The sequence below is a fragment of the Pseudochaenichthys georgianus genome, chromosome 6 (assembly GCF_902827115.2).
Source record: "Pseudochaenichthys georgianus chromosome 6, fPseGeo1.2, whole genome shotgun sequence".
Taxonomy (NCBI): Eukaryota; Metazoa; Chordata; class Actinopteri; order Perciformes; family Channichthyidae; genus Pseudochaenichthys; species Pseudochaenichthys georgianus.
Window position 1 is genome coordinate 40,364,732 of NC_047508.1, and position 14,687 is coordinate 40,379,418.

The 14,687-nt window shown below is 43.6% G+C and overlaps 1 protein-coding gene across 1 annotated transcript in view; it reads right to left on the reverse strand.

The window, feature by feature from the left end:
• The window catches only part of LOC117448244 (copine-8-like), a 103,568-nt gene that overhangs the window by 18,126 nt on the left and 70,755 nt on the right, over positions 1–14,687 (reverse strand). The window contains exons 9-15 of the mRNA XM_034085444.1: positions 14,208–14,312; positions 13,473–13,514; positions 11,248–11,323; positions 9,196–9,252; positions 7,415–7,476; positions 7,094–7,140; positions 3,215–3,396 (exon numbers count right to left, since the gene is read on the reverse strand). Of these exons, the coding sequence (XP_033941335.1) occupies positions 3,215–3,396; positions 7,094–7,140; positions 7,415–7,476; positions 9,196–9,252; positions 11,248–11,323; positions 13,473–13,514; positions 14,208–14,312 (571 nt within the window). The remainder of the gene's footprint in view (positions 1–3,214; positions 3,397–7,093; positions 7,141–7,414; positions 7,477–9,195; positions 9,253–11,247; positions 11,324–13,472; positions 13,515–14,207; positions 14,313–14,687) is intronic.

Consider the following 14,687-nt stretch of genomic DNA (forward strand, 5'->3'; position numbering starts at 1 on the left):
CTCTTTCCACAGAGGGGACACATGTTGATGTAGAAGAGACATGAAGAAGAGGGGACACATGTTGATGTAGAAGAGACATGAAGAAGAGGGGACACATGTTGATGTAGAAGAGACGTGAAGAAGAGGGGACACATGTTGATGTAGAAGAGACATGAAGAAGAGGGGACACATGTTGATGTAGAAGAGACATGAAGAAGAGGGGACACATGTTGATGTAGAAGAGACATGAAGAAGAGGGGACACATGTTGATGTAGAAGAGACATGAAGAAGAGGGGACACATGTTGATGTAGAAGAGGCATGAAGAAGAGGGGACACATGTTGATGTAGAAGAGACATGAAGAAGAGGGGACACATGTTGATGTAGAAGAGACATGAAGAAGAGGGGACACATGTTGATGTAGAAGAGACATGAAGAAGAGGGGACACATGTTGATGTAGAAGAGACATGAAGAAGAGGGGACACATGTTGATGTGGAAGAGCCATGAAGAAGAGGGGACACATGTTGATGAAGAAGAGACATGAAGAAGAGGGGACACATGTTGATGTAGCAGAGACATGAAAAAGAGGGGACACATGTTGATGTAGAAGAGACATGAGGAAGAGGGGACACATGTTGATGTAGAAGAGACATGGAGAAGAGGGGACACATGTTGATGTAGAAGAGACATGAAGAAGAGGGGACACTTGTTGATGTAGAAGAGACATGGAGAAGAGGGGACACATGTTGATGTAGAAGAGACATGAAGAAGAGGGGACACATATTGATGTAGAAGAGACATAAAGAAGAGGGGACACATGTTGATGTAGAAGAGACATGAAGAAGAGGGGACACATGTTGATGAAGAAGAGACATGAAGAAGAGGGGACACATGTTGATGTAGCAGAGACATGAAAAAGAGGGGACACATGTTGATGTAGAAGAGACATGAGGAAGAGGGGACACATGTTGATGTAGAAGAGACATGAAGAAGAGGGGACACTTGTTGATGTAGAAGAGACATGGAGAAGAGGGGACACATGTTGATGTAGAAGAGACATGAAGAAGAGGGGACACATGTTGATGTAGAAGAGACATGAAGAAGAGGGGACACATATTGATGTAGAAGAGACATAAAGAAGAGGGGACACATGTTGATGTAGAAGAGACGTGAAGAAGAGGGGACACATGTTGATGAAGAAGAGACATGAAGAAGAGGGGACACATGTTGATGTAGCAGAGACATGAAAAAGAGGGGACACATGTTGATGAAGAAGAGACATGAAGAAGAGGGGACACATGTTGATGTAGCAGAGACATGAAAAAGAGGGGACACATGTTGATGTAGAAGAGACATGAGGAAGAGGGGACACATGTTGATGTAGAAGAGACATGGAGAAGAGGGGACACATGTTGATGTAGAAGAGACATGAAGAAGAGGGGACACTTGTTGATGTAGAAGAGACATGGAGAAGAGGGGACACATGTTGATGTAGAAGAGACATGAAGAAGAGGGGACACATGTTGATGTAGAAGAGACATGAAGAAGAGGGGACACATATTGATGTAGAAGAGACATAAAGAAGAGGGGACACATGTTGATGTAGAAGAGACATGAAGAAGAGGGGACACATGTTGATGAAGAAGAGACATGAAGAAGAGGGGACACATGTTGATGTAGCAGAGACATGAAAAAGAGGGGACACATGTTGATGTAGAAGAGACATGAGGAAGAGGGGACACATGTTGATGTAGAAGAGACATGAAGAAGAGGGGACACTTGTTGATGTAGAAGAGACATGGAGAAGAGGGGACACATGTTGATGTAGAAGAGACATGAAGAAGAGGGGACACATGTTGATGTAGAAGAGACATGAAGAAGAGGGGACACATATTGATGTAGAAGAGACATAAAGAAGAGGGGACACATGTTGATGTAGAAGAGACGTGAAGAAGAGGGGACACATGTTGATGAAGAAGAGACATGAAGAAGAGGGGACACATGTTGATGTAGAAGAGACATAAAGAAGAGGGGACACATGTTGATGTAGAAGATACATGGAGAAGAGGGGACACATGTTGATGGAGAAGAGACATGGAGAAGAGGGGACACATGTTGATGTAGAAGAGGGGACACATGTTGATGTAGAAGAGACGTGAAGAAGAGGGGACACATGTTGATGGAGAAGAGACATGGAGAAGAGGGGACACATGTTGATGTAGAAGAGACATGTAGAAGAGGGGACACATGTTGATGTAGAAGAGACATGGAGAAGAGGGGACACATGTTGATGTAGAGGAGACATGAAGAAGAGGGGACACATGTTGATGTAGAAGAGGGGACACATGTTGATGTAGAAGAGGGGACACATGTTGATGTAGAGGAGACATGAAGAAGAGGGGACACATGTTGATGTAGAAGAGACGTGAAGAAGAGGGGACACATGTTGATGAAGAAGAGACATGAAGAAGAGGGGACACATGTTGATGTAGAAGAGACATAAAGAAGAGGGGACACATGTTGATGTAGAAGAGACGTGAAGAAGAGGGGACACATGTTGATGGAGAAGAGACATGGAGAAGAGGGGACACATGTTGATGTAGAAGAGACATGTAGAAGAGGGGACACATGTTGATGTAGAAGAGACATGGAGAAGAGGGGACACATGTTGATGTAGAGGAGACATGAAGAAGAGGGGACACATGTTGATGTAGAAGAGGGGACACATGTTGATGTAGAAGAGGGGACACATGTTGATGTAGAGGAGACATGAAGAAGAGGGGACACATGTTGATGTAGAAGAGGGGACACGTGTTGATGTAGAAGAGGGGACACATGTTGATGTAGAAGAGGGGACACATGTTGATGTAGAAGAGGGGACACATGTTGATGTAGAAGAGGGGACACGTGTTGATGTAGAAGAGGGGACACATGTTGATGTAGAGGAGACATGAAGAAGAGGGGACACGTGTTGATGTAGAAGAGGGGACACGTGTTGATGTAGAAGAGGGGACACGTGTTGATGTAGAAGAGGGGACACGTGTTGATGTAGAAGAGGGGACACGTGTTGATGTAGAAGAGGGGACACGTGTTGATGTAGAGGAGACATGAAGAAGAGGGGACACATGTTGATGTAGAAGAGGGGACACATGTTGATGTAGAAGAGACATGAACAAAATAGATTTGGCATAATAGGTGACCTTTAAGATGATGAGAAAGTCGTTTTTCCTCACCAGGGCAAACTCGTGGGAGACCCGTCCGTCTGGAGGAAGCTTTGCTCCGAAGCCCAGCGCAGGAAACATCTTGTCGCTGTCGTAGTCCTGGATGATCTCTCCGACGGCCCGCAGCGCCATGGCGTAGTCGTTGAGCTGGTACGGGCTCATGTAGTGCAGCGAGGTGGGCTGGGATGGGTTACCTGGGACCACAGAGGTTCAGCGCCATTAAAACTGTAATCATGCCCGCGTCCCCTGGGCGGTGAGTCATAATTAAAATATAATAAAAAGCAAAGTGGTGTGTGGGAGGGGGTTAAAACGCAGACTGGACTTTTAGTTACACAAACATTTCTCTAAGGCACGGCTGCAGAAATAATCTCGCTGGTTGCCTCAAACCACAGCGGGCAGCGTGAGGACCATCATCTCTTTCAGAATAGCTAAGTTTACACTGTTAAAAATACTAAACTATTAGACCATGCGCTACAGCGGACCCTCCAAGACACTCGCTCTCTCCGGTCATAAATAAAATCAGGCGATATGTAATTCCTCAGAAATATTGCATAAGTTTGATGACAATACTCTTTCCTATCCAAGAAGCAGCTCTTGACAAATAAAAACAGAATGATAAAGTCTTTTTTTTATGTCTGCCTTTACTTGTGTCTTTATCTTTGGCCCCGGTACATACATGAAAGCAAAACGTATAATTGTTACCATTAAAATGACAAGACACATTTTCTTACAACACAATTTGATAACTTATTTGCTCCTTCAATACTTTCAACATGTATTTACATTTCTTTAGGATACTGCTACTTATTGCCATGGTGTACACATTTGTTTCCCGCAATTTTGTTCATATATTTCTTGCACTGCCTTAAAGCCGTACATTTCCTGCAGCAGGACAAATAAAGGAATTCTGATTGTTTTATATTTTGACCACCCTAACCCGTATTTAGCCTTCAGCTCCAAACCCCATTAGTTCTTTCTGAAGATGTGATTTTTCATAAATGCCCGTACATAAAAGAGAATCTCATAAAAAAGTAATTATGTAAAACAGCTTGGCACTAGCTAATGGCTCACATTTGTCAAACAGGAGAACATTTGTTGGAGAACATTTGAGATACATATTAAAACACACTTGGTGCTCTGGGGCCTCGTGTATAACGCCGTGCGTAGGACTCACGTGGGAAGGTTGCTCACGTAGTAGAAATCCAAAAAATAGGTACAGAAATGTTCCGACATTTTCCGATTCACCAAACATTGCGTCCCGGCGAGGAAAGTGCGTACGGCACGTCCTACGCCGGTTTCCCTTTATGAATCACAATCGACTCGAAATGCAGTGCAGCTTTTGCGGGCTTCACGTAACGCCCATATGTGCCTATAAACAGTCAAAGAAACGCCCATTCATTCATTCTGACTGACTGCAGGAAGGAGATCGCAGGGAATGACGGCAGAACAGCTAAAAAGACGTCTCACACCGTGTCAGGTTTGGGTTATTTTGGGGAGGTGGAGATAAATCACATTGTTTGGTGGATGCAGTTTGAACCAGAGCAGCAGCATGGAGGTCGGATCGTCACCAACATAAATAAGTGATCCGAAAAAGGTTCATGACAAAGAAAATACACATAGCCTTCCTCAGGCAGTGTGTTTGTGCCGGGGACAGGAGACCCCCCCCCTGATGAGAGACTGTAAGAAGTGATCGGGGAATCCCTCTTGAGTGGAGTCATGACGACTGGATCTGAATTATGTTTTCGTATTTGGTGGTTTGTGTCCCAGCTGTCGATCAGCTGTGCGCAGCGTCTCACTGCAGCCTGTGCATCTCAACTCACTGCAGCAACTCTATATCCACCAGTTACAGGAAATACAACTAATGTGTTGTGTTATATTAGCTGTACAGTTTACCACATGGTGTTCTTAGTTTCCATACCGCCTGTGTTTTATGAGCGACTTATCAAGTCTTAGCAAACGGCATAACACACGATTAAACATGGTAGTATATAAAACCATGCTCGTACAACCTATAGAAATGCAAAACCGCATCATAACATTAACACAACATATTCGAGGTGGTTTTAAATAACATATTCGTATTTATTTATTTCTCCAAGTCATGTGTGTGTGCACTGAGGAGTCTCAAGCAGGCGTTTGTTTCATCATTTTAAGATTGGCTTTAATCAATTTGTGAAAATGAATTCTTCATATGATAAATGAGAGGTAACATTTTGTTTATGGTATTATTTCCACACATTTCTCTCCACTCTTCCTTCTGGTGTCGCAGTTTCTCGTCTCTCCCGTTTCTGTGCTTAGTGCGTACGCATGGGTTAGAGTTTGCGTGGAGGACCGCACGTTTTCCCGTCAAGTTAATATTTTATAAATCGCAAACATTGCGTAGAAACTGGCGTACGCCATCTTTTGAGCGCATATCCCTTTATAAATGAGGCCCCTGGTGAGTAATTACTGCAGCTCCCAGGTTCATCATGATGAAGAAACACGTCAGCTACTGAAACGGTGTGGCTAATACATTTATTTTTAACAATTAATTGGACAAAAAATAGGGCACTAAAGTACAATATATGTACTTTAGTGCATACAATACATTTGTTGTTGGTTTTGGTCTTTTTGTTTGTATAAGCTAACTTAGAAGACCAATAACCTTGTCCCTGATAATGCATTATGTTGTGCTATAAAATAAATTAGTCAGTTATTACGTTCTGTCACGAATCAGAATGCCTTTATTAGTCCCACAGAGGGGACGTGTGCAGCGTTACAGCAGGAAAGAGCCACAGACAGCTTAGTGTTGCATGTCTTACATGCGTTAAAAAAGTACTAAGTTATAATATAATAAACAATATGCTAAAAAAAAAAGTTACATACTTTTCAAAAATACAGATCAAATCAAATCTACAAATCAAATCCTGTAGCAGTTCTTAGGATTTAGCAGCCCGGTATATATTACAGTTATTAAAGATGGCATATGTATATAAAGTATATATTGCACATAGTTTGATGGTATTTAACAGCAGCAAGCTACACAATTTACAAAATACAAGATACATACCTTGAAACAGTAACAAGGGTTTAGTGGCCAGGTATAAATTACACAGTTATTAACGGCATATATATATATATTGATTTAGTGGCCAGGTATAAACGGCATATATATTGCACATACAGCACATATTGTACAAAGTTGGTTTGTAGTTAGCAGCAAGGGGTGTTATAGTCGGTGTTGTGGTGTGTGTAGGAGGGGCTACGAGGGGCAGGGGGATATGGAAATATGAAGGAAAAACTTCAGTGTTCCCAATTACCAAAGATATGAAGTAATGTAATTACATGCTATTATATCCCTATTATAACTGAAGTGAACATGGGGGAAACTGAATAGATAGCAATGGAGAAAGACTACTTTCTTCGAGGACATAATCTCCAAATTGCATTACATGTATTATCTAACTAAATCATCTCTCACTGAAATGAGAACATCACTCATCTGAGGCAAACTGCGCAGAATTGCTCGTTTTGCTTGTTTATCGTTAAGTTGTTGTCACTGATAGATGTACAGCAGTTTACCCGCGGGGCTTAATAAACACCGACTACACACGGAAACAATAATGTAATCTGAAAAATGTGGGTGTAATGAGTTTCTGTCTACGGAGGCACAAACAGTACAAGAAGAAAACTTAAAAGTGTTAGATAATGTCGGAATAATTGTCCAATTTTCAGCTGCTTTATTTCTAGTCTCCAGCTGAGTAAAAGGGGGCGAAGTGTCATCCGAGTAAGTCAATTAAAACTGACTGAATCATTAAAGAGTTCACATCAAATAAAGATCCCGGTGTTAACCAACACAAGTTTGATCAACTTCGATACACTTCTCATCGATAAGAGCTTTAAAACACTTACCATTCGATGCCGTGAAATCAATCGCCACCGTGAAATTAATCTGAGTCCTGCAAGAGAGAACGGTTCGCGTTAAGGGGTGAAGTGGAACTGTCAATCACGCTGAATTATGTCACAGTGTGTTTCAAAGCACGCGGCAGCGAGCAATTAGGCGGCGGGTTATCGGCAGCTGTCAGTCTTAATGTTGGAGCAAAGAGATAAACACGGTGCTCTGATCCCCGCTGATGAGTCACTGCAGACTCTACCACCGCAAGGATTTAATGAGAAAAGCAGTGCTGGTGATTTATCTGAAGAATCTTATTCCGCCCTGTGTTGTGAACTCACCCGCCGCGGATGTAGTCCAGGAAGGAGAGCTCGGTGTCCACGAGGCAGGAGAGGAGAGTGACCTGTCAGTCAGGAGAAAGAGTGGTTTACAGCATGAACAGGGTGTGTTAAAGGCCTATTATGTTATTTTTAGGAATATATAATGGGTGTCAGATATATTAAATAAATAAAAAACATGTCTATGATGTCAGATCAAGCATTTTAGGCATCCCTCATATCCCTCTGTGTCAGCCCTGTTAGAGAAACGCTGATTCGGGGTCCTAAGCTTGAAAAAAAATGCTTGCTAATGTAAACAAAGACCATGTTACGTCCAAAACAGTCGGGTATTGTTTCTGATAGCAACTTTCCGATATTACGTCACATCGGACCAGAGTCCTGCACGGGTCTGATTTTCAAGACCCGCTCCCGCCCCACACCCGCGACGTGCAATACCGAACCCGCCCCGCTACCCGCACATATTGCCAATTAGTTCCGCAACCCGACCCGACCCGTCGGCACAAGATCCGCGACCCGACCCGAACCCGCATAGCCTATATATGAGCAGTGAAAACGTGCAATTATTAACACACGCAGTTGCATATTTGTCTCAAAAAGCGTGGGATGTTGGTTATTTTCTCCATCTAGGAACCAAAAGCCTCCAGACGCTGGGTTTCGCTCTTGAGGAAGTGTTATTGAAAATGCTGTATTCTCCGCTAGAGAGCTTCACCTCAGCCATTTCGAATGTGGCGCGCTCAGCAGCAGACTGATGCGCTGCAGAGGTTATGATTATGCACGGTCCCGCGGGGGAGAGGTCTGAGGATTTAAACATTAAACTAAATTATCATTATTTCAATATATTTATTATGCAACCCCCGCGACCCGACCCGCATCATCTTTGTTTTACCCAGAACCGAACCCGGAAAAAAGCGTTTGGAAAAATACCACCCGCGAATCACCTTTTTTGCGGGTCACCCGTCGGGTACCCGCGGACCGATGCAGGACTCTGCATCGGACGCATATCTGGATCTGCTCCGTTGTAGCTCCGTTTTTAGAGATGTGGGTACGGAGGAAAAGAGAGGGTTTTATTTTCTGACGCTGCCTGAGTTCCCTGACACACCGGGGACACGTATTGATGTAGTGCATTTTGCATGATAGGTCCCCTTTAAAGGAATGCTTCACCCACAAAATGACCATTTGTATATAATTGACTGACCCTGTTTCACCTTCACATTTGAAAACCTTTTCTGGCAGTAAACAAAGAGACATTTATTTATTTAGTGGCTCGACATGTTCACAAGCTTTAATGCTCCAAAAAGTATTTATTTTTCTCATCCTGCCTGTCTTCTCTCCCTCGGCCGGAAACCAGAGCCCAGCCTGCTCTGATTGGACTTGAAGTTAAACCAAGATGAGTTTTTGATATATAATCATAATTTTGGTGGCTGATGTATTCCTTATTATAAAACGGACAAGTCAAATCAAGCAATCTGATTGGTTCTTAGCCGTGATATACTGAGCGTATACCACGGGTAGAATTGTAAGTTACTTTTCACAAAAAGTCAGTATCCCTCCGCGCCTGAGAAAAACAGTATACCGTTGGGCTGAAAAGCAAACTGCTTCGCGTCGGGCCGAACCACGCCCCTTAGCTGTGATATAACGAGCATATACCACGGCCTGTCGTGAGCTATTGCTTAAATATAGCACCTGATTCTCAAACCAATGAGTATTTCTACAAATTGTGACATTTTCTGGTGGTAATAAATGCATGAATGAATAATTTATGAAACATTTATGAATTGACTCACCGTTCCTGAGTTTTGGTACTTTTTCTTCTTCTTTTCTTTTTTCTTTGGATTTAGCACCTGTGGGGAAAACATCAGCTTGAGTCCACTTTGTTTTGTTTCAGGGAGCAGAAAGTGATCTACTCATGTCTTCATTCAGAATATCATAAACTCAAAGTCTTTGTTCACATTCTCCTTTTGATTTTCTACAAGTGAATGTCTAAGCACACGGTAGCAGTTCGCCTGTGGGCACCTCTGCCAGTGTCTCCTTAGGTTTATGCAACAAAACCACTTGGGTAAAATAAACCCCTTTTCTTGCAAGAGCCCTGTCGGGTAAGTTATGGCATCTTTAAATACGATAACTTCTTCACCCTCTTATCTTCTTCCCACCACATCTGAGTTACATAACAGTTGTAGGGGCGACTGTGGCTGCGAGGGAGTGCGGTCGTCTTTCAACCAGAAGGTAGTGGGTTCGATCCCAGCCTGTGCAGTCAACATGTCGATGTATCCTTGGGCAAGATACTTAACCCTGAGCTGCTCCCGATGGCCAAAGGTGTGTGAATGTTAGGTCCTAGAGTAACATACACTGCTCTGTATGAATGGGTGAATGACATGTAGTATGTAAAGCGCTTTGAGGGGTCTTAAAGACTGGATAAAGCGCTATAAGTACAGTCCATTTACCGTTTAGCAAACCTTACCCCGATACTGAGATCTCTTCACTGGCTCCCTGTAGCTTATCTCTCGCCTACAGAGCATTGCACGGTCAGACTCCTGCTTATGTGGCTGACCTAATTCATCCATATACATCAGCCCACCCACTCAGGTCACACATGCACAATTTACTGTCTGTCCCACAGACCCGCGGTGATCGAGCATTCGAAGGCGTGGCTCCTAAGCTATGGAACGCTCTGCCCGCTCATCTACGGTCGGCTGACTCTGTTGACTCCTTTAAAGCTAATTTGAAGACATTCCTGTTTGGGCAGGCGTCTGGGTAACCGGTGTGATTTGATTCTATTCACGTTTTTATTTTGTTTTCATTGTGTTTTTTATTATGTTTTAGTGCTTTTATGACTTTATCATTGTACGATTCCTATGATGATGTTTTATTGTTTTGTCAAGCACTTTCACTTTGTCTGTGAAAAGCGCTTTATAAATAAACTTTACTTACTTACTCTTGCATAGCCAAAGACTATGTTCTCTCATATCAATCTGCAGAAAGAAGTCCGTTAATTCAACGTTAGCTTCGGACATCAGCTCGGCGATGTTTTGCTCCACAGAGAATGCTTCCGCCTCACCAAGGCTCTCCGGCTAACGGACCGGTGTGACTGTTCGTGAGGAACTTTTTAAAGTATTGTATTGATCCCTGTTTCGTAAAAGGGCCGCCTGAGGATTAAGACTTGATCAAAGGTGACATTTTGATATTCAACCTGACGATAACGCTTTATGAAACATCCACAATGTGCTGCACACAGAACTCTGCTGTTGGAAGGAAGCCCCTCTCTCTGCGATATGTAAATCATAGAGCAGGAACACTTTGAAGTTCTTGAAAGTAGAGAAGATTAGATGTGCTAATCATGGGTTTAATGACTGACAGATTATGTAAGTATGGCAGACTTTAGCACAGACTAGCCAGCTGTATGTATATCATTATGTAACTGCAACTTGTTTTAGTGTCTGTTTTATAATCCATTGGTTATTATCGTCTTTTTTATTTCGTGATTTAAATGTTCTTATTCGTTTTTATTTCTTCCTGTTGTATGTCGACTCTCATATTACCCATACTGTGTTTTTAAAACCACATATTATAAGGTCAAATATTTTAAAGTGATATTGTAGGGTTAAGATTTGTATTTGGGTCAGGTTAGACAAAAGGACTAAAGGAAAGGATAAGAGGATAATGAATCCTCACAAGCATGGTGGAGGTGTGTGTGTGTGTGTGTGTGTGTGTGTGTGTGTGTGTGTGTGTGTGTGTGTGTGTGTGTGTGTGTGTGTGTGTGTGTGTGTGTGTGTGTGTGTGTGTGTGTGTGTGTGTGTGTGTGTGTGTGTGTGTGTGTGTGTGTGTGTGTGAAGTATCACCTCATAGACGTGAAACTGCGACTGGCTCCTGGACATTTCTCTGTAGCGCGTGCTGAAGTCCCCGATAAAGTCGTGCCTGTAAAAAAAATAAAAACATGGTCACATCTCGTCCCGGTAAAAAGGACGTATATTCTTTGTATTCACGTTGTCAAAAGTATCACTAACAAGAGGCGTGGGCGTAGCAACGGGCTCCATGATGTTATGCGGATAATCAGCTCCATTGGAATAAGGGTCAGGAATGTGTTGGAGTTCGAAGCTGAAGTGTCAACAACTGCCAGTGAAATGAACAATGAAAGGGCGACCTGTGACCCTGAACACTGGGAATTCACTCGCTTCAAAACATAAATACCGTCTTCATTCCCCGACTGACGCGATGAAGTTATCTGTCAAAAGATCGTTTAAGCGGTATGAATAGTTAATGTCTATTTGAAGCAGAAGGGAGTGTTGTCACATGAAGAGCTCTACAGGGATGTTTCTCCACACTACCGCTCTAACAGAGAAAAACAAGAGGGCGTATCAGGACAAACATTTTGAAGGGAAGTCTGTGAACATAATCCCAAATGTCCATCCCGACTTTGCACATATGCTCGTGTACTCTCAGGGCAGACTTTTATTTTTTAGGAGCATGAACAAACTGGAAACAACTTTTTATCTTTGAATGGCATTTAGGAACATTTAAAGCGGCCCTATAATGCTGCTTTTCAGGTTCATGTTTGTGTGTCGTGTCTCTACTGGGACATGTCTCCATGCTTTAATGTGCAAAAAGCTCTTATTTCTCATACTGCCTGTGCTGCAGCACCTCTTTTCACCCTCTGTCTGAAACTAGAGCCCCTGTTCGTTCAATCAATCAATCAATCAATCAATCAATCAATCAATCAATCAATCAATCATTGTTTATTTATATAGCCCAATATCACAAATGTTACATTTGCCTCAGTGGACTTCACAGTTAGTACAGAATATCAGTATATTTTCCGGCAGTGGCTCAGAAAGAGCCGGGCCGGGCCGGGCCGGGCCGGGCCGGGCCGGGGCGGGGCGGGGGTGGCGAAGTCGATAGGGACTTGGCTTGGCAACTGGAAGGTCACCAGTTCAAGTCCCGGAAAGACCAAGTGCTACCGAGGTGTCCCTGAGCAAGGCACCGTTCCCTACACGGCTCCCCGGGCGCCGTTCAAAAGGGCAGCCCACTGCTCCTAACACTAGGATGGGTCAAATGCAGAGAAACAATTTCCCCACGAGGGATTAATAAAAGTTCATCTTAAGTAGGGGCTTGGACTGTGAGCCGTAGGGTCGCCGGTTCAAGTCCCCGACCAGACCTAAAAATATGGAGTGTCGACTGCTACTTGGAGAGGTCCCAGTTCACCTCTTGCCCTGCCATGGTGCCCTTGAGCAAGGCACCGGACACCCCCCTTCCCCCCTCACTCCCATTGTTCCCCGGGCGCAGTACACTAGCTGCCCACTGCTCCTAGGACTAGACTCCTGGTACTAGGATGGGTTAAAAGCAGAGAACACATGTCGCTGTGTGCTGTGTGCTCTGCATGTGTGACCATTACAGAGGGTTTCATCCCTCCCTATTCTATGACAATACGACACCCTCTGTCCTTCGACCCTCTGTCCTTCGACCCTCTGTCCTTAGACCCTCACATCGTACAGAGAAAAAACCCACAGTTTAAAGGGAACATGGAGAAACCTCAGGGAGAGCAACAGAGGAGGGATCCTTCTCCCAGGACGGACAGACGTGCAATAGATGCCGTGTGTAAATTGAAAAGATATTACATTTTACAGCCGAGGTCAAATGCTTGTGATTGGGAACCGCTTACAGATGTCCCGCCCCAGCCTATCACGCACAATGTGTTGGAGCGCTAGCCAATAGAAGCGTAGGTGTTACATAGGGTGATGTTACTATGTTCAGGAAGTAAACAAAGGAGTCCAACGAAGGCGTTTCAGGCAGGAGGACAGCAGTTGTAGACTCATGGAGATAACAGCCATAAAGTAAAGATGTCTGCTTTCTTGTTGGTGTTGGTGTGTGTGTCTGCAGAAGGTCCAGTTGTGATAGACACGGTTCGCCACTGAGTTTGATTATATTAAAGATAAGGCAGACCTCTTTGAAGCCAATATCTACAACACTCGTGAACTCGCACCAAAGAAAACTACATTGATAAAAAGGATTTTTAATTTGGGGTCCCTCTTAGTTTAAGAGTACAAACGAAAGAGCATTGTTCCCTCACCCTCCATCTCTGTCCCAGTCGTACACCTCCACCTTAATGCTCCTGGAGGGAAAGACAAGAGGACAGAAAGAAATCCCATTAAAAATCCAATTAGCACTGATTTACAGTCTTTCTGCTTAAAAAGCTGGAACCTCCAGAGAGGGGAGTTTTTGTAATGTTGTTATCAGTATACTCTGGTGTAACACAGGCAAATGGGAAAATAATGGGAACAGATCAAACAAATAATAAGAATTATGCCACAAAAGCTGCTCATTCCTCAAATCTGTAATAGAAAGACACAGCAATGAGTTACATGTATCTGCTCCTTAAAGGTAGGGTAGGTAAGAACGGAGAAACCAGCTCGAGTGCGCTAGAATCTGAAAGTACGCAGCCGAAAAAAATCTGCCCCTTCCTTCAGACTTCCTCACAGAGCCCCTCCTCCAACACACGAACGCGCACATGACCAATGAGGGCATGAGATAAGTGTGTGCCCCGATGGAAGGCTGACAGGCAGGTAGGCCATCCAGTTACTTTAGCCGGCTCAGATGATTGGTCGTGCTTTTTACAGCACCACGGCTTCCACAGATGATGTTTCTTTATGTATTTATTGTCAAAGCATTTCATGTATTCATTGCTATCGGATGTTAAGAACATTCCATGGAATATAACAACAAGCGTTTCTGAAGTGAATTACCTACCCCACCTTTAAGAGGAAATGTCAGTACGTATTGTCAGTGAAAGGTTCGTGTACTGCACCTGTCATAGTCTCCGTTGCACAGCGCTCTGACAGGGATTTTGAAGGCCTGCCACACCGGATCCAGATTGTTCTTCACCACTTCTGTTTTGTGGCAGATGGTATACCTGGGAGTGAGAAATGCAAAGCTGTTTACAGGGGACACGTTATTCATTTTTGCGTTTTTAAATTATCCCTTACGTTGTGTTCGGGTCTCCCGTGACCCGTTTCAAGTTAAAGTTATATCATAACTACGCTCTAGTTTTTTTTTAACGGAACGAGGCTTCATGATATCCTCCACAGCAGCTATGTCAACACTACAAACTCATTTTGACCATTTTTGCCGAGTCTGAAGGTGTGGGGGTCTGGGGAGACCCAGCAGAATTGTTGTGAGTGACTCGAGGTCAAATTTGGCCCAATCAAGATCCATCTTTGACTCCAGACACCCCTCCCCCGCCCCCTTCATCCACTGGAACAATAAGTGATCGCAACATGCACCTGGT